General features: G+C 38.2%; 1 protein-coding gene across 1 annotated transcript in view; it reads right to left on the bottom strand.

Moving 5' to 3' along the window:
* Window positions 1-21012, bottom strand: part of KCNH8 (potassium voltage-gated channel subfamily H member 8) — a 340011-nt gene that overhangs the window by 15227 nt on the left and 303772 nt on the right. The window contains exons 12-15 of the mRNA XM_003924923.4: window positions 12466-12504; window positions 6615-6970; window positions 4575-4681; window positions 1974-2050 (exon numbers count right to left, since the gene is read on the bottom strand). Coding sequence (XP_003924972.2) covers window positions 1974-2050; window positions 4575-4681; window positions 6615-6970; window positions 12466-12504 — 579 coding nt within the window. The remainder of the gene's footprint in view (window positions 1-1973; window positions 2051-4574; window positions 4682-6614; window positions 6971-12465; window positions 12505-21012) is intronic.

Raw genomic sequence — 21012 nt, 5'->3', positions numbered from 1 at the left:
GATCGTACTGGGAAGATATTTTGTTTGCCAAATGGTTTTTTTTGTTGTTGTTGTTAATGGATCAACCCCTGGTTCACATTGTCAAAGGGAAATAATGTAGTCTGTGAATTTACAGCCCTAACTTGGAAAAATTATCTACATTCCTAAAGGCGAAGATATAGACTTTTTTTCTCAGAAGAATCAATAACTCTAATATCTGAACTAAGATATAGGTCGGTCAGTTCTTAAAATTATTAAATGCTCTTCTCAAATGTGAGGGGAAAGAATTCAAATGGTTTTGATGGTGGTTTTCGCTAAGAGCAGTACCTGAAGAGAAAAACCGTTCAACAGAAGGTTAACATCCAGTTCTCCAACAGGGAGGGAGTTGTTTTGTTTTGGGTTTTGGTGTTTTGTTTTGTTTTGTTTTGTTTTGTAACCAGAGGTTATTTGGGTGATCCAGCCCATGGCTGAGTCTTTGTGATGCAACTATTTTCAAGCCATTTAGTGCACCATCTAGTTTTGATTTTCTGCCTTGTTAGTCTGCCCTTTGGCTCCCTTACTTCTTATTAGCAACAATCTCAGCTCCAGAGAGGGCAGGTGCAGAAGGGAGGTGGCAGTAAAACATAAATCTCCATGAAGCTGAAGAAACACAGGTTTAAGAGAAACCTGCAGCTTTTATGACAAGCTGCTCACTCCTTTCTTATTACAGATAACAGGAAGCTGATTATATGAACTTCATTTTTTCGTAAATCTCATCAATACCATCACTTGATTACATTTTCCCCAAGGTGTCATCAAATCACCTATTAATAAGACTTTACTCCTAGACAAGGATTCTATTGCACTGTCTGTCCTTGCCCACATGCCCTTGCCTAGGTCTACCCTGAAGGTCACCAAAGACAGGTGCAGGTTTCGCTGCATATTCTTGCCTGAGGATTTTTTTTTCCTTCAGGCCTGCCTGAAGAGCCTCAAGTCTACTTTTCCTTGCTGCTTGGTTGAATAATTTTGAGTTGTCCTACATAGTCTCTCAGTGGTCTCCAGTGGGGTTGAGCCCCAGTTAGTCACAAATTTAATACATCCTTCTGTTTTGCTTTTCTTCCTTTTCTGCCTTACTTCTCTATTCTTTAATTATACTTCATGGATCACCATCCAAATAAACTATTCACACTTAAATTTTCTCAGAATTTGTTTTATTTTTTTTTAATGGGAGAGACCCCAATTAAGACAGTAACCAAGAAACTATCTTATTTTTATATTTATTTCTATAAAATTGCCAGAAAAGTAGATAAGTAGTTGCCTAGGGCTGGACATAAGAATAGAGATTAACTGTAAAATGAGTATGAGAGACCTTACTGGGGGAATAAAATATATCCTAAAACTGATTTATAGATGATGGATTCAATAAACTTACTAAAACTCACTGGACTGTATACGTGAAATGAACAAATTTTATGATATTAAATATACCTCAATAAAACTGTTAAAAATCATCTTATTTTCTATGAACAGATAGTGAGATTTACAGAGGTAAAGTACCCAAGGTGACACATGCAAATACATGTCAAAGAAAAGAACAGAGTTCGGCCATTTGACTACACTGAGAAACAGCATTCTTCTGTGAACTAGTAATCTTGCTTTAACTCATTAAAAATGGAAGGTCATGAAAAGTTTAAAATGTACCAATTAAACCAAATTTGCATATATGTATGATACTAATTATAATAATAAATTATTTACTACTTGCTTTATGCTAAATGATTTACCTAGACTATTTAATTTAGGCAGGCATTATTATTCTTCCCTTCTTACACATGGGGAAGAGGAGCTTGAGAGAAGGTAAGTGACTTGTCAGAGGTCACACAACACATGAGGCTGAGTGGGGATTCACCCATGGTGATCTCATTCTAGAATGCGTGCTTGTAACGATTACATGACACTGCTTCTGTGAGTGACTAGGATTTACATCTCCTCTTACCACTTCACCAGCTCCATACCTCACTGTTGAGTTTGTTTATCTGCTGCTTGGTCTCCTCTGCTTTGATGAAGAGAACAGCAGCTCCAATCTCTGGATCTGAAAAGTGACACACACACACACACACAGAATGAATCCTTTAGGAATAAAACTCATATTTGAGGATTGGGGCAATTAGAATATGGAAGAAAGTCCATGCTACCACTTTTAACCTTTTCCGATGTCTGTGCATTGTACTGTCTTTTGAAGATCAGATAAACTTCTTATATTCCTCTGAATGGCACCGGATATACTAGAGAGTACATCACGGTGGTGATTGCACCCATAGTGACTGTACGTATCCATTGCATATCTCCCATTTCCCTTAGTACGGTCACCACCACGTCCCAAGATGGTACATTTTCTTTTCTTTGACCATTGTTTAAAAACTATCATAGTCAGTGCTCAAGCCACAGAAAAGGAATAGTATTTTTCTTCTCTCATTATGTTCTAAACATTGATTCCTGTGCCCACAAGCACATTTCCTCCTACATATACACCAGATACTAATATCCATTGCAGGTTGCCTGTCTCTTCCTGTGTCACTCTACCGGGTATTTTTTCACATTTTTTAGTTCTTCTTCTCTACTTTTTCTCTACTTTACTCTTTCAAATATATTTATTTCTGTCAGGGACAAAAGTACAGGAGAGTCGGTACCAGCTTGAGTGGAAAAGATTTGACAGGTATGACCATCCTAATTCTGGTCAATTATGAGGAGAAAATTTGTGTGTGGGGGGAAAGTCATTCAAAACAGTCTTAAACAGAGTGATAAGAACTTGTTTTGCGGAGACATCTTGCAGAGATAATCCATTCATTCAACAATGATTACAGGTCATATACAATAGGCCAGCCCTGTTTTAGAGGAGATAGCAACCAATAAAGAAAATATAGTTGATGCTCATGGAGGTTAGAATTTAGCAGGAAAAATAAACATTTAAAAAGTAGACCAGGCATGGTGGCTCACACTTGTAATTCCAGCATTTTTTGAGGTTGAGACAGGAGGATTGCTTTGAGACCAAAAGATCAAGATTAGCCTGGGAAACATAGGGAAATCCCATCTCTACAAAAAAAAAAAATAACCTACGTAAAGTATGCAATAGGTTTGAATTTCATACTAAGGGCAATAGAAAGCCATATTGGGGTTTTAAGCATAGGAACAGAGTAATACAAATAAATTTGCCTTAACAAAATTCATTTTGCATGGAAAACAATGTGAGGCCAAAGAAGAGGCTTTGGTAGCAATACAAGCAAGAGACAGATGTAGCTAGACAAAGAATGTTGGCAGTAATGAGAGCAAGTCTTAGAACTAAGAGAGATTTTGGAACTTGCTTCTAGAAAACTTGTTGCTTGAATGGATAAAGCGTAGGGGTAGGTGATAGGCTAAGGAAGAGGAGGAAGCTAAGAGAGTGGTAGGATGAGAAATACGTGGATGAAATGGTGAGGTTTTGCATATTGTCTCTAGTTGAACCAAAAAGGTAAACATCCAATTGGGACATCAACAGGCTTTTACTGCAAATATACCAGTTTGATGATAACTATGATTTCTTTGCTCCTTGGCCCAAGCACAGTAATATCAACATATGTAAGTCAATTAAATCAGTAAATCAAGACTGTACTCTTTACCCTTTTGCATTCTCCTCACTTCCTACCCCTAGTCAAGGAATTTCACAAGCACCCTTCAGTTTCCCAAGATGATGATGAATGATAGAAAGAATTACTGATTCAGATGAATCATCTCCAGAACTGTACATTCAAATTTCTTTCTTGGGCTTGGACTTGTTCATAAAGAGATTTGCTAATTATCAGGACATTCTAATACAAGGGGCTTAGAACTTGGTGGGAAGGGAAAGGGAGGTTGGGTGAAGATTGCTGGCCTTGCATTTGGTAGTTTACTGGCAATTGTTTTGGATTGTCTCTGCCTATTCAACATATGTTCACTATTCTCTTTTTATCAAATACAGGTGTATCTTCTTTAGAGTGTGTCATTTTATGTCATGTTGATAGAATCCCTTTTTTGAGCAGTGAATTCGATTGGAAAGTAAAGAGAGGGATTTGGGCTAGGGTTGGAGGTACCTTCACATTATTGTACCATGACTAAAGGTTAGCACATCATACAGTTCTCCATCATTTCCAACAAGCTTATATCTTTCTGAAGTTGTTTATCCTCTGGCAAACCACAAGTATATAACCTCACACTGAATAAACTGGTTAAATATAACCAATGTTCCTTCAGTGCACAATCAACACAGCATTTCCTCTAGATAATGTTTTTGTGAATTAATCTGAATTTATAATAGTAAAACATGAGTACCCTCTGATAAACAGCAGAAATTTGAGTCTCCTGGCATACCAATTACCTTGGCTGCTAAGTGGCAGCTCATCCAATCTGGACAGAGAAATGATCACAAATGACATCTTAACTTGGAAATGATATAAACTCATGTCAAATTATTCAGTGGTACTGGTAAGGTTCTATGACATGGAGTATATTCTAAGAACAGAAAAACAAAAGAATGCTCATGGCAAACATTGCAAGTTAATAAGAAATTTGTACCTTGGGAGAAGACTAAATATAGATCTTACCTCCAAGAGGAGGAGAAATTCTCGGCTCTGGTCTGATTCGTTCAGAGCCAAAATCAAAAGTCTGACTTTCTTCACTGCTGTTTCCATCTTCAATTCCATCAACAATCCTACTTAAAATAAAAGAAATTGGCCGATTGTGCATTCATATTCATGGATTCTAGTATTTTTAGAAGACTTAAAAATATTATGTTAAATTTTCAAATTCTAGATACTCTAGAGCTGTGCTATTCAATATAGTAACCATTAGCCTAACATTGTTATTGAGTACCTGAAATGTGGTTTGTGCAAATTGAGATGTGCTGTAAGAATAAAATACACACTAGATTTTGAAGAATATGTTTAAAAAATCAGTGTAAATTATTTCACTGAATATTTTTATATTCAAATTTAAAATATTTGGAACATATTTGGTCAAATAAAATGTATTAAAATTAATTTCACTTTTATCACACTTAAAAATGTAGCTGTTAGAAAATTTAAAATTATGTAGCTCACAATTTTATACCACGTTATATTTTTATCAAACACTGATGTTGCAGAGAGTCTTTTACTTAGTCTCAAATTCAAAACTTTAAGGTATACAAGTCCTCTTACCTAAATTCATGTTAAATCACTAAACTCTAGGTTTTAACCCTTAGCATCACAGAAAATAAATTTGATTACACCTCCACTCTAGACTTAGAGAAAACTCTAAATGTGAGGATTAAAGAATTATATTTAAATCAGACTTTAGCCTTCTTTTCATGGTTAAATAGTTCTAACCTACTCATTATATAAAAACAAGTCTATTGTAGAAATTTTAAATATAAAGCTAAGAAAAAACCAGAAAATAAATATCACCTGTTATCTATTATTGTCAATATTTTGCTGTATGTCCTCAAAATATTCTTTTTTTCTATAAAAGAACATATATTTTTATAAATGTAAGATCATATTATAAGTAAACCTTTCTCAGCTCTGATACAGTCTCTTCCTATTTACAATTTATTATGTTTAATTTTAGTATAAATTTAGGAAGAAGAGTGAAGCAATGTTTTCAAATTACCATCTCCAACTGAATTCTTGAAAATTTAATATGCACCTACTTTTCAGTAAACCTATTTTATTAATCTTTCTATTAATATTTTATCTTAATGAATAAGTATATTCAAATAAACAATAATAAAATATAGTATTCTAGAAAGATCACCTGCTTTATAAGTAGAAAAACTTTGAATCTAGCTTCCAGTACTTAATATCTCTGAGATCTTGGACAAAATATTTTCCCTTCAAGTTTCACTTCTTACAGCATTATAGTAGAGATAATGCAAACTACTTTCTAGGGTTCTGAGAAGACTAACTGCAATTGTGAATGTGAAATTACGTAGCGAAGTACATGAAACATAAAAAGTAATATTTAATTGCTGATTGCTATTGCTTTTCTACACCATAGCCTACCCCTTTCACAGCTTCAGGATCAGGATTTTTCATGCTTTCAATCACTTTTAGTGGATTTGAAAGTGATTTTTTTAAAGAAATTAAAAACAGAACCATGCTATGTTAGTCATTGAAGAGACCAGAAATAAAACTTTTAGCCATCCTTGATAATACAGCAAAAACAGTATGAAAAATAAAAATCTGCATTAATTTTCTTCCTAATTTCAACTTGTTGCTCCATAAAATTTTTGGTAAGATCAAGCACTGAAGGGATAATATTGATAAAAGTTTTTGCATTTCTTTTATTTTCATTATAAATCATAAAATCACAATTTAGAAATATATGCTTAATAAGTAGTGCAAAATGAATAAAAGGAGTAGAGAAGGATTTCTGAGCATTTAGTAGATCCTTATGAGAACATGACTAAAGCTATTTTGCCCATCCTTCATGCACACACACTTGCACATATACTCAAAAAAAATTGCCCATAAAATTCAGAAAAGCTGAGGATTTCAGGCTAGGAATTTGTGTAGCAGAAAGGATCAGAAGGTTGAAGGCAGGTACTACTCTGTATAGAAGGCAGCCACTTTCACCTGAGAAAGTTATATGATATGAACTCTTACCTTGGACTTAGGTCTGGTGGTCCAGCACTATTCAAAGTTGAAAGCTGCAATTTCAAATTCTTCTCTTTCCTTTTGCCATGGTTGGGGGTGTCCATTTCCTGCTTGGTTTTGGGGGAATTTGACCTGGAGACTCTGATAGGTGAGTGAAAGGGTACCGTTCCTGAGGCCAGTTGCTTTAGGCTTAAGCCCAGGTAGGCTTTGTTGCTTCCAACCTTCTTGTTGCGTGAAGAAGATCCCCTCGTGCAGATGGGAGAGAGGGAGGCTGTCTCCTCTTCCTCCCCCTCTTCTTCCTCTTCCTCATCTTCCACAATGGATGGGAGTCGCTTGTTTATGCTACCATTTCCCTTGGGCTCTGACTAAATCAGTGGAAAATATAAATTAGTATAGACTGCAAAGACTGCAGAAAATGTATATCATTAATGTTGGAGGTCTCATTTAAACAAAGTCAAATCTCTCAGAGACTTACATTTCATTAAAACCAAAGTCTTCGCAGATTTTGTTATCAGGTGTTAAAAGTCTTCCTACTTCTGCTCTTCTCCAGGTTTACCCTCTGTGCTTTACTGATTTTAGCCTCTGATTTTAAAAGACCAGAATTTCTCTTGGTCTTTTAAACTGTTTGTGGGAAACCATGTGAAAAGTGCATTATACCAGGTTTGCATCTAGATTTTAATCAGCCTGTCACTTGTAATACTACATGACGGCATGCTCTTAGAGATAATTTTCTATTTTAAGGAAGGGTCTTAGGCCTTGTTATTTAAAATTACAGGGTCTTTACTGGAACTTTACATGGAGATTAATCAGTAAAATTGCATTATTATTGAGAATAAAAAGGTTTCCTATTTTGGATCACATGAGTGGAAGATGATCAGAAGTATCCTCAGCTACTCTGTTCCCGGCTCTTCTTGTTCTTTCCGGTCACTAGCAAGAAAAGAAGCAAACCGCCTGGTCTGCTTCCTCTGAAGAACCTTGGAAAAGGAAGGAAAAATAGTCTTGCCAAAACTTGTCCTATAACTACTGGACTCTTGACTGGGGTCATTCAATTTTGTAGACTAAGAATAGGAATGAAAGAGGGTGGGAAAAGACAATTGAGGTGATGATGGAAGGGCCAGGACAGTGAACTTGGCAAAGGCTAACTATGGCCCTCAACAGAGTCACTGTAATAGTGTGTACTTCTCGTTCTGCCCCTGACATGGCTTCTCTGCTCACTTTCTGTGCTTCTGTCTTTTTTGAAAATTCAATCCCTTATACCTGATCATCAATAATTTATCATAAAAATAAGGCAAATAACTGAAAATACCTAAGATTATTCAAACTCTGGGTTGTCATGATTATTGACTTCAATGAATAGTGTGTTTTTTTTTGCATATATGGATTTTGCTGTATATATTACAGGTATAATAACAGATCTAAAATTGTGGTGACTTATAGGCAATAGCCCATTCAGTTTAGGCCATAGGTGCTGAGTGAAATGCATGGTTACTTATGAAGTTTTTGTACTTCAATCTTATTGGCTCAAAATGTCTTGAAGAAATGGCATTCTTAGACTCATCTTTCCAACTACATATGGTGATTTTAATTACTAATGAAGCCGTATTTTTTTTTTTTAAACTGGGATAGTCATGATGTCACTCTTGTTTGTTTTTCACAGCATTTAAAACTCCGTGCTTTTAACAAAAATTGGGCCTACATGGAATTACAGGGGAACTTTTGTATACTAGCATTGTAAGATAGAAAATTTAGTTTACCCTGCTAAAGACACAACAGGGCAAGCTTAATCGAAGAAATGAGAAACAATGAGCGCATTCTCTAATTAGAATTCTGTTTACATTTGCATTGGCAAGTTGATCATTCCTTTGTTTCGAGAAGCCTCCATTGGCCCTAATTGAATTCTCTAATAACCTGTCAAGTATTTGTACTTCTACAAGTTTGTGGAAATTTTATATTTCCATTTTGTCATGGGGACTTGGTGTCTTGGACAAGGTACTCACAATCAAGGCAGCAGACATTACTTATACCAATAATCAATTATCTCACCTGCCACCATTGTGGATAGGACTTAAGTTTATTATATTATTAAATATCCAGCCTCACATTAGCCTTTGTGCAGGAGTATCAGTTACTTTCTTCAGACCATCTATATAGGAACAGCTGCTTTCCACATGTAGCTGGATTCACCTATTACACACTGGCATAAAGTTCATCCACAGATCTCTTTCTTCTCAAGTGATGTATCTTTTCATTTTTTTCCTGGAAAATGCTTTCATGAAGGCACTGTGGTTTTTATACTCCTAGTTAAATAAGTCTAGAAATTGGCTCATGATACTTTGCTGGGATAGCCACTTCAAAATCACAAATGACTAGATTTCATCAAATCTCTCTTGACTAATGGGGAAGGAGAACAACGTCTAGTGGTTGCAATGCATGAGCTTTCAGTTATACAGTCCTAAAAGTCCTGTGACTTACTAGCTGTAACCTTGGTCAATATAATTATTAAATTCTTGGTTTCTTCATGTGTAATTTAGGAATAGTGTGAGGAAAACACTAGGTAACAGATAATGGAAATCAAGCATTTAGCAATGTGCAAAGAGTTTAATAAATGCTTGCCTACACGATGATGATCATAAAGAAAATGAAAACATTTATACTGTGGCAAGTGCTGCGAAGAGTTCTGGCTCTCTCTTTTTATGCAGTATCCTCACTTCTTTCTTAGTTAACAGAACTCTCAGCAACACACCCTACACAAAGATTACCTTTCTCAGCTTCTCCTGCCACTTGCTTTGGCCATGAGTTGAGATGGTAGCATATAAGTGAACAGGTTTTAAGAAACTTTTAGAAAGGCTCCTAAAAACACTGTAACCTCTATCTTAGTCTTGCACATTTCTTTTGTTTCTAGTCTGAGTGTGGATGAAATGAATGTATGTTCAACAGCCACCTCAGAGAGTGAGGAGTTCTTGGAGAAGTAAATCATATTTTGAGAATGATGAAGCAAAAATAATATATCTTGGCCCCTTATTGACACATGGGAGCTTATCTATTTTCCATTTCTGGACTTGTCCATGAGAGGGAAACAACACCTGTTATTCTGGTAGTTTTAACATTACAAATGAACTTCAGCCTAAATTATATAGGAGGATTTTGTTGTTGTTTAAAGTTTAGGATGTTGTATTCTTGGGATGGATCTTCATCTTCAGCGTTCTATGTGTGGGTAACCCCCATATAGGCACCGAGGAAGGAGAACTAAGCAGAATCCTGGCACAATTAGTGCCTGAAGAATATCTCAGTCTATAGTGTTACTACTCAGTTATTCCCTTTACGTAATCCTTTATATATAATCATATATCAGTTTATAGAATTAGGGCTTGAAGACTATCTTAGTTTATAGTGTTACTACTCAGTTATTTCCTTTTTATAATCCTTTATATATAATCATATATTAGTTCATAGAATGAGTACCTAAAGAATATCTTACTACTCAGTTATTTCCCTAAAATATATATATATATATATATATATATATATACATAGAGGAATGCCTAGAGCAGACACAGTACAGAGCATTAATTAAGGAATAAGCAGCTTATAGTCAGAGGAATGTCTAGAGCAGACATGGTGCACAGCATGATTTAAGGAAAGAACGGTTATACCAGGACAAGAATCCATGGCCCAGAAGGCAGCATTCAGTATCGTAAAGATACCCACAGTATGGCAGGCTTGGGGCAAGAGCCACTCCTTCTGATAAAGGAGTTGTAGGACCTTGTGTCTAGTTCTTGTGGAAGCTGCCCTCAGACCAGCAATCCCTCAAGCATCCAAGAGCTCAAAACCCCTCTGGATAATCGCACCTTGGTGACTGTGAACTTTATCAGCTCTTGTTACTGTGCTAGCTCAAAAACTTCCTCCTATAGAACTCATTGGAAGCTGCCAGCAGGTGGTGGTAGACCTTGACAGCTCTGACACTGCTGTGTGACTTAAGCATCCTCCTATAGATACTCTTAGAAGTAGCATGCCCATAGATAGAGATATTGCACACTACACCCTCTTCACTGCTCATGGCCTACCTCTATGCCTTGGTGACCTAATGGGGGTGGACCCCTTGCTGCACACTGTCCACTTCCTGGCCTAGGTGATCTAATGGGGGTCGACCTCTTGTTTTATTGCTCATGACCCTATCACTATCCTTAAAGATGACTTCACTCACTACCCTGCCCCCTAACATATGCCCAATAAATACAGATGCTTCTGGGCAGTTGTGGCCTTGCCTGTCTCCGCTTATAGGTGGCATGGCTCCCCTGAGCCCAGCTGTGCTTTCTTCGTACTTCTGTGTCTTGTCTCTTTATTTCTCAGATCCTGAGCCTCAGCACAGCATAAGGGACAACCCATGACCCTGTGGGTCCCTTAGCCCTGCACTATGAATATATGAATGGGAGAGGAATGCAAATTGGAAAATACCAAAAAAAAAAAAAAAAGGCTAATTTTTTTTTCATAAGAAAGGGAATATAGAAGGGTCTGGGGTTAAGACATAAAGACATTTATGGAACATAAAGACCATCTTTCTTGTTGAGGAGAATTTTGTAGAAATGAGAGAGAAAAGACAACCAGTGCTGAGAGAAACTTGATTGAAAGCACTGAAATGCTGTAAGAGCTTCTAAGTTTCTTAATGTAATGTTAAAAGTGGGCCAGACATGGTGGCTCATGCCTGTAATCCCAGTACTTGGGGTGGGCGAGGCGAGGTGAGTGGAACGCTAGAGGTTAGGAGTTCACAACCAGGCTGGCCAACACGGTGAAACCTCATCTCTATGAAAAATATAAACAATTAGCAGGGGATGGTGATGCACACCTATAATCCCAGCTACTCGGGAGGCTGAGGCAGGAGAATCACTTAAACCTGGGAGGCGGAGGTTGCAGTGAGCCAAGATCGCGCCAGAGCACTCTAGCCTGGGTGACAGAGGGAGACTCTTGTCTCAAAAAAAAAAGTAAACCCTATTTGACCTTCTCCACTATCTTCAGTAAATTCTTAATGTCTTTATAATGCATTGTGTAATTTGATCTATTTGTGTGCCTCTGTGCCACAGGATTATTAGTAATAAAAGTCTAGCTAATAATCAGTGTTTCTCTGGGAAATCTTTCTTAAAATTAGAAGGTACTTAAAAGTTGAAACTGGGGCCGGGCGCGGTGGCTCATGCCTGTAATCCCAGCACTTTGGGAGGCCGAGGTGGGTGGATCACAAGGTCAAGAGATCGAGACCATCCTGGTCAACATGGTGAAATCCCATCTCTTCTAAAAATTAGCCGGGCATGGTGGCGCGTGCCTGTAATCCCAGCTACTCAGGAGGCTGAGGCAGGAGAATTGCCTGAACCCAGGAGGCGAAGGTTGCGGTGAGCCGAGATCATGCCATTGCACTCCAGCCTGGATAACAAGAGCGAAACTCTGCCTCAAAAAAAAAAAAAAAAAAAAAAAAAAGTTGAAACTGTTTTAAGAGCTCATTGAATCACAAAATATGGTTCCAAAATATCTCTCAACCATATTTTTTAGCATTATGGACACTTACAAGAAAAAAATTGACTATTAACTTTAAATGCACTGAAAGTACTTCTCAGATCAAACACATTAGGACTTTACTTTTGGCAGGTTTTGGTAACAAACTGCTTTATAACAATAACTATAAAATGTTTACATAGAAATATGAGCTTCAGTACTCCTCTGTACTCAAACTCCAGCAAGTCAGTTGCCATATCTTTCATTGGGAAGTCAAAAAAGGAAAGTAAAAAACAGTAAATGAAATTCTGAAGGGAAATATTTATTGGTAATCTTCCAGATTTCAGGTAAATATTTTTCTCTTTAGCAAAAGTCATACCTGTGAGACCGTAGATTTGTTTGATAGTCTTGATATCACCTGAAAGAACAAACAGAAGTATTAATAATCATTTAAACCTCTCCTAGTGGTTTGGGACTAGGTGAAATGCAGCAGGCAGTGGAAAGAGAAGTATGTACAGAGTTTGCGGGAGGGAAGGAGCACAGGAAGGGGCGTGGATCTACCTGTGCCTGCTAGAGAGGAGAAAACACCCTCTACAATTTGCTAAAAACAACTGCCTCCTCATACCCTCTAGGACCACTACTGACCAGTGTAAGTAAGGAGAAAAGGAGCCCCAAGTTGAATGTCTACCATAGGATACCACACCTAGGAAGTAATGATCACGATAGTGGGCTTATCGGCTGTATTTTCCATCTTGATGCTCTCTCTCTCTCTCTCTTTCTTTCTCTCTCTCTCTCTCTTTTTCTTCTGTATCTTCCTATTCTTTCTTGCTATTTTGACAGATTTTCTCATCTTCCTTGATTTTTCTTCCTGGCTCTGTGAAAATAGAAATTATGAAATCTTTTCTTATTTAATCTCATAATTTCTATTTATGTACCCCTCTTTTTGCGTGAATGCTCATAGGCATGATCTAGCTTTCCTCTTCCATTCATTTTCCACTATCTGACTGTGGTATTCCTTGCGGACTAGGTTTCAGTTAACTGGGAATCCTAATCCGCTGTCTAACTAAATCTAAGATTCCATTGATAAAAAAAAGAAAAAGAAAAAAAAAAAAAAAAAGAAAAAGTGCTGCCAATCAGTGTTGATATACTATAAATTGTTAAGGCATATTTAAATTTCAGAGATGCTAAAATGTGAGGAAAAATATATATTTTATTAGGCTTGACTCTCAGGACACATTTTGTATAAAATCAAATTATGGCACCATAGAGGAGTGTATTAAAAGCATGGACCTTCAGTGATGTACAAAGAACCTCTGGAAATTATGAGACATCTTGGAAACATGCTTCTAATATTATCTACATTGTTTTTTGCTCAAATACACTTCTTTCATTTTAATCTGATAATAGATACTATTGATTAACATGATTTTATTCATGTGAAAAAAAATTGTACTTGAAAATGATCTGCCTAGTAAGCCAGACATACTTGGTAATTCTGTCACCCTCTCATTTTTTTTCCCCCTAGATAATTAGGGAAATAGAGCTGTTATTATTTATATGAATGCCAGGATCATTATTTCTGTGAAAATATATGTCTCATCAGTGTTTAATTGTATGATAGCAGTCAACTAATTCTCAATCTGCTTACTTGCCTAAATATGCATTAATCAGATGCATTTTAGACATACGTTTTATAATAATTCCCTAAATGGTGGCAAATAAAACAGCTGAATAATTAAAAATGTGAAAAACAAAACAAAATTATGGTGTTCTTGCTACTGTGGTAGACATGAGAACATGTTTGTAAAAAGCCTTTCAGTTACAGCTTAGATTATAGAAGAACATCACAATGGGATTCCAGAAGCCTGAACACCTCCAATCACAGATACCCTTAGAGGTATAAGAGAAAGATGATGACCTTAGCATCTTCTGATTTGAGTGTGCTTCCAGCTCTCTGGTTTACTGCTAGATGAGTTCTGTCAAGTTGCTGAATCTCAGTCATTCTTCTATACTAGTGCTTTTCAATCATATCTGTGCACCTGAATTACTTAGGGATCTCATGAAAATGTAAGTTCCAACATAGGAGGTCTGAGGTGGGGCCTGAAATTCCTAATTTCTAGTTAGCTCCCAGGTAATACTGGTGCTGCTGGCTCTGGAGACACATTTTGAGTAGTAAGATCTCATGACTGACGTCACAGTTATTAAAATCCTATTTCCTATCAATTATTTATCCATCATGTGATATAAGCACCCTGATAAGTGTTTCCCAGACATTATGTCCATTAATTCCCATTGTGATCCTATAATATAGGTATTTTTAGTCTCTCTTCTGGAGAAGAGGAAACAAAAGGGCCAAATTAGAGTTAAGTGGTTTGGTGATGGTTGCAAAGTAATAACTGACTAAGCAGGAAAATGAACACCAGATTGGTTGTTATTGAGATTAAATGCAATACTATATTTCAGTGTTTGGTATGCAATATATTTTTCTTCCTCCTACCTTTTGATGCCTTTGGTTACCCAAGGTAACCTTACTTCTCCTTTTACCAAATGTACTGATGGTCAAGAGTCAAGCAGAATAAGCCTAGTACTAAAATCTGGCATAGACACAATGAAAACAGAAATTTTCAGGCCAGTATCCCTGATGAACATAGACACAAAAATCCTCAACAAAATACTAGCAAACTGAATTGAGCAGCGCATCAGAAAGTTCATACAGCACAATCAGGTAGGCTTTATTCCTGGGATGCAAGGCTGGTTTGACATACAACATTTAATAAATGTGATTCACCACATAAAAGGAATTAAAAGCAAAACCTGAATGATCACCTCAATAGATGCAAATAAAATCAACTTCCCTTCATGATAATGACCCAGATTAGTCATGAGAGGAATATATCTGAAAATAATAAGAGCCATCCCTTGGGCCGGTAGCAACTCCATGTTTTCTGGGAGGGAGCTCCACTGAGGCAAGCCACCATTTTTGCTCTTTTGCAGCCCTCGCCCCTGTTGCCTTCAGGCTTCCAGAGGGTGTGTGGTGACAAGAGACTGGTGCAGATCCCCAGCACAGTGCAGCTTCCCTGTGGAAAAAGCAGCCAGACTTTTCCCACACAGTTCTCTGATCCTGCTTCTCCTTTTGGGCAGCCCTTGTGACCTGGGACTCCAACACATCTACCTTGGCCCCACCTGAACGTGTCAGTAGGCGGGGGTTCTGCAGTTCTCTGAGCAGGAAATCCCAGAGAAAACCCACAGTCCCTCTGCCATTGCAGGTGCAGTGGTGCTGTGCCCTAACCACTCTGGGGCTGGGGAAGGAAAAAAGGGCCTAGTCACTATGCTGGCACCTTCAGCACACCACACACCATTAGGAGAGGAATCCAGTCCCTCTTCTCTGTGAGCCCAGGCCTCCTACTCTTCATGAGGCAGGGCCTCTCGCTCTGGACCACAGATCAGCTGCCCCATCACAGCTGAGCACACCCACTGGTACTGACTCTGAGGTTTCCTGGAAAGGGCTTCCAGAGGCAATAAACAGCTCCTCTGTCACCTCCACAGCAGTAGTTCTACCCCCGCTACCCTTGGTATGGGGAAGAAACAGTCTGAGGGCTTCACCTGTGCTTCCAGCATACCACAGCCACCATACAGGGAGGAGCTCAGTCTCTCCCTGCAAGCTCCTGAACCTCTGTTCTTCATCAAGCAAGGCCCCTAGCTCAAGCCAGCAATGCATCTGTCTCATCCTCTGGCCGATCATTTTGAGTGGCAGGGGCTCTGTGTTTTTCTGAGGCAGAGGTCCCAGAGACAACTGAAGGGCCCCTCTCATGGCCACTACTGAGTGGTACTGGCCTTGCTGCCCTCAGATTGGGGAAGGCGCAAAGACCCTGAGTGCTTTAACCACACTTCTAGGAAGCTGCAGTTGCCATAAGGAGAAAAGGCCAGTCTGTCTCCTCTGTGACCTTCCCACCCTCCCTGCTTGTTATCGGGCAGAACACCCCCACCTTGGACCCCCAGTGCAGTCACCCCAACCTTGGCTGATACTGATTGAAAGCAATTCTTCATTTCTCTGGAGTGGAGCCCTAAGAGAGAATTAAAAGGCCCTCTGTCACAGCCATTGGTAAGGTCCCTGGCCTTGCTGCCTCCAAGCTGTGGAGGGCACATAAAGCCTGAGTTCACCCCAGAGTTACAGTGTGCAGCTCAGGAGAGCCAAACAGATCTTCAGCCAGTGCTCAAGTGGGAGAGGAGCTCATACTCTCAGAGCCCTGAGAAGGGAGCACAGCTGCAATTATGAAGAAATACACAAGAGCCACATGGGTGAGCAAGTGCTTACCTACTGGCCATTTCACTTAAGCACCATCTACTGGATCACAGCACAAACTTCAACATCAAAAATACTTCTGGTAATATACTCCTCCGTGAAACCAGAGACAAGAACTCAGTTACAAAGAAAGGCCCTGCACAAAGCCTCAGCCCTCTGAAAACATCCAAAAATGAAGCCTACTGATTGTACTCAAATTACACCACAGTTAAAGAAACACCTGCCCACATGAATGAGAAAGAACCAGCATAAAAATTCTGGCAGCTCAAAAAGCCAGAGTGCCCGCATTCCTCCAAACAACCAGTAGTTCCCCAGCAAGAGTTCCTAACTGGGTTGAAATCGCTGAAATGCCAGAGCTAGAATTCAGAATTTGGATGTGAATGAAGACCATTGAGATTCAGAAGAAAGTCAGCACCCAATTCAAGGAATCTAATGAGTACCATAAAATGACTCAGGAACTGATGAATGAAATAGCCGTTATAAAACAGAAGCAAATTGATCCAAAGTGCTGAAAAACACACTACAAGAATTTTACAATGCAACCTCAAACTATTAACAGCATAATAGTTAAGGGAAGAATCTGAGTTCAAAAACTGGCTCTCTGAAATAACTCAGTCAAACAGAAAATACATAAAAAAGAACAAAACCTCTGAGAAATATGAAATTATGTAAAGAGACCAAAATCTATGAATCATTGGTGTCCCTGAAAGATCTAGGGAGAAAGGAAGCAGCTTGAAAAACGTATTTCAGAATCTCATTCATGCAAACTTTCCCAACCTCTCTAGACAGGCCAACGTTCAAATTCAGAAAATGCAGAGAAATCCTGTGAGATACTATAGAGGAAGATATCCCCAAGAAACATAATCATTAGATTCTCCAAGATCAAAATATAAGAAAAAGTGTTAAAGGCAGCTAGAGAGAAGGGATAGGTCATTTACAAAGGGAGCCCCATCAGGCTAACAGGAGACCTTTCAATAGAAATTTGACAAGCCAGAAGAAATTGGGGGCCTGTATCAGCATTCCTTTTTTTTTTTTAAAGTTTATCTTAAGTTCAGGGGTACATTTGCATGTTTATAGGTAAACTTATGGGGGTTTGATGAACAGATTATTTCATCCACCAAGTACTAGTACCTATTATTTTTTTTCTGATCCTCTCCCTCCTCCAGCCCTCTGATAAGCCCCAGTACCTGTTGTTCCCCTCTTGGTGTCCATGTGTTTTCATCATTTAGTTCCACTTGTAAGTGAGAACATGCAGCATTTGGTTTTCTGTTCCTGCTTTAGTTTGCTTAGGATAATGGCCTCCAGCTCCATCCATGTTCCTTTAGAGAACATGATCTCATTCTCCTTTACGGTTGCATAGTATTCCATGGTGAATATATATGTATATATATATGTCTCACATTTTCTTTTTTTTTTTTTTTTTTTTTGAGACGGAGTTTCGCTTTTATTTCCCAGGCTGGAGTGCAATGGCGCGATCTCGGCTCACCGCAACCTCCGCCTCCTGGGTTCAGGCAATTCTCCTGCCTCAGCCTCCTGAGTAGCTGGGATTACAGGCACGCGCCACCATGCCCAGCTAATTTTTGTATTTTTAGTAGAGACGGGGTTTCACCATGTTGACCAGGATGGTCTCGATCTCTTGACCTCGTGATCCACCCACCTCAGCCTCCCAAAGTGCTGGCATTACAGGCTTGAGCCACCGCGCCCGGCTTTGTCTCACATTTTCTTTATCCAGCCTATCATTGCTGGGCATGTAGATTGACTCCATATCTTTGCTATTGTGAATGGTGCTGCAATGAACATATTTGTACATGTGTCTTTATGGTAGAATAGTGTACGTTCATTTGGGTATATATACCCAGTAATGAGGTTGCTGAGTTAAATGGTTGCCCTGTTTTTTAGCTCTTTGAGGAACCGGCTCACTGCTTTCCACAATGGTTGAACTAATTTACACTCCCATTAACAGTGCATTCTTCCTTTTTCTCTGCAGTCTTGCCAGCATCTGTTATTTTCTGACTTTTTAATAATAGTCATTCTAATTGGTGTGAGATGGTATCTCATGGCTTTGATTTACATTTCTCTAATGATCAGTGGTATTGAGCTTTTTAAAATATGACTGTCAGCCACTTGTATTTTTTTTTTTTTTTTGAAAAGTTCCTGTTCATGGCTTTACCCATTTTTTAATGGAGGAATTTATTGCTTGTAAATTTGTTTAAGTTCTTTAGGGATGCTGAATATTAGACCTTTGTCAGATGCACAGTTTGCAAAAATTTTCTACCATTCTGTTGGCTGTTTACTCTGTTGATAGTGTCTTTTGTTGTGCAAAAGCTCTTTATTTAGATACCACTTGTTAATTTCTGCTTTTGTTGCAGCTGCTTTTGGCATCTTTGTCATGAAATCTTTGCTGGGTCCTATGTCCAGAATGGTATTGCCTAGGTTGTCTTCCAGGGTTTTTATGGTTGTGGGTTTTACATATAAGTCTTTAATCCATCCTGAGTTGACTTTTGTATGTGGTGAAAGGAAGGGGTCTAGTTTCAATCTTCCACATACGGCTAGCCAGTTATCCCAGCACAATTTATTAAATAAGGAGTCCTTTCCCCATTGCTGTTTTTTGTTGGCTTTGTTGAAGATAAGATAATTGTAGGTGTGTGGCCTTATTTCTGGGCTCTCAATGCTGTTCCATTGAACTAAGTGTCTGTTTTTGTACCATTACCATAGCATTCTTAAAAAAAAAATAATTTGCAACCAAGAATTTTATATCCAGCCAATCTAAGCTTTCCAAGTGAGGGCAAAAGAAGAACCTTTTCAGACAAGTAAACACTGAGGGAATTTATTACCACCAGGCCTGCCTTACAAGAAGTCCTGAAAGGAGCACTAAACATGGAAAAACAAACATTACCAGACACTACAAAAACACACTTAAGTACACAGACCAGTGACACTATAAAGCAACCATATAAACAAATCTAATAACCAGCTAACAACATAAGAGGAATGTAAATGGGCTGAATTCTCCATTTAAAAGTAACATATTGGCAATATGGAGAAAGAAGCAAGACCCAATGGTATGCCATCTTTAAGAGATCCATCTTACATGCAATAACAATCACAGGACTAAAACAAAGGGATAAAGAAAATCCAATAAGCAAATGGAAAACAGAAAAGGCAGGCATTGCTATCATGATTTCAGACAAAACAGACTTTAAACCAGCAAAGACCAAAAAAGATAGAGAAGGATATTACATAATAGTAAAGGGTTTAATTCAACGAGAAGATCTAACTGTCCTAAATATACCCTCAAGAGCACCTATATTCATAAAGAAAGTTCTGAGATCTACAAAGAGACTTAGATTCCCACACAATAATAGTGGGAGACTTCAATACCCCATGGAGTATTAGATAGATTGTTCAAGCAGAAAATTAAAAAAGATATTCAAGACCTGAATTCAACACTTGAATAAATGAACCTGTTAAGTATCTACAAAACTCTCCACCCAAAACAATAGATGAACATTTTTCTCATTACTGTGTGGCACATATTCTAAAATCAACCACGCAATCAGATATAAAATAATCCTCAGCAAGTTAAAAAAAAATGGAAATCACATCAATCACACTCTTGGACCACAGTACATAAAAACAGAAATCAACATTAAGAAAACCAAATAGTTGCAAAGAGAACAAGCACTCAAAGGATTTCTCAGCGGTGCAAATTTACTTCTGCAGAAGGGTGCTGCTCACGCTTCTGGCTGCTGCAAGAGCAGCCAAACAAAAGGGGGAAGTGGTTTTTATTGCTAATGCAGTCAGTCCCTGCCTGTGTCTTGTCTTCATTGGCTGCAGTTGGACTGCACAATCTAAGCTGATCCTGATGTGGCTATTTCAAATAGAGTAGGCATGTGGTTTACAGTATTAGGAAGGGGAGTTTTGGTAGGAAGGGCTGTTTACAGCAAAAGTAGAAGGCATGTCTGGGCATGCCTGGGTGTGGCAAAGGTGGGATGAACGATTTCAGAGCAAGTAGGCAAAGGCAAAAGGAAATCAGGAACAGATGTGGGCCACAATTAGGACTGGCGGGAGAGATTGTTTACAAAGTGTGTAATTAGGAGGTGGTAGGGGCAGAGTACAAAGAAGTTGTCCTTAAGAAAAAAGAACAAGGAAGTTAAACAAGACGAACCTTTGAAGAGGAACTTACTGTATCTAACAATAATATATATTATTTAGGTGATAGATACATTAAAAGTGCTGATTCCCCCAGACAGTATATGTAACAAAATTAAATTGTACCCCATAAATTTATACAAATAAAAAACAAAATCAATGAAGTCTTGAGAGAGATAAAGAAGATTGAGGGTTAGCCTACAGAAACCTTAGAATTATACCCTTCCATTTATTAGTATGGAAGAAACCAAATGTGGGCAAGAAAGATTTGTCTTGGCATAATGTTATTATGAACAGTTGTAAGGCTTTGTATAGTGGGAAAGAAATATAATCTCAACCACAGTCAGTTGGTTTAAGAAGTTTCCACATAGCTTTTCTTCTCCTTTCTCCCCAATTCTAACCACCTAAATTGCTCTATCACTTTGTGAATACAGTGGGAACTGAGAGGGAGGACTCTTAAATTGGAAAGAT

The sequence above is a fragment of the Saimiri boliviensis genome, chromosome 9, assembly GCF_048565385.1.
Source record: "Saimiri boliviensis isolate mSaiBol1 chromosome 9, mSaiBol1.pri, whole genome shotgun sequence".
Classification (NCBI taxonomy): Eukaryota; Metazoa; Chordata; class Mammalia; order Primates; family Cebidae; genus Saimiri; species Saimiri boliviensis.
This window is presented reverse-complemented; position numbering and strand designations above follow the sequence as displayed.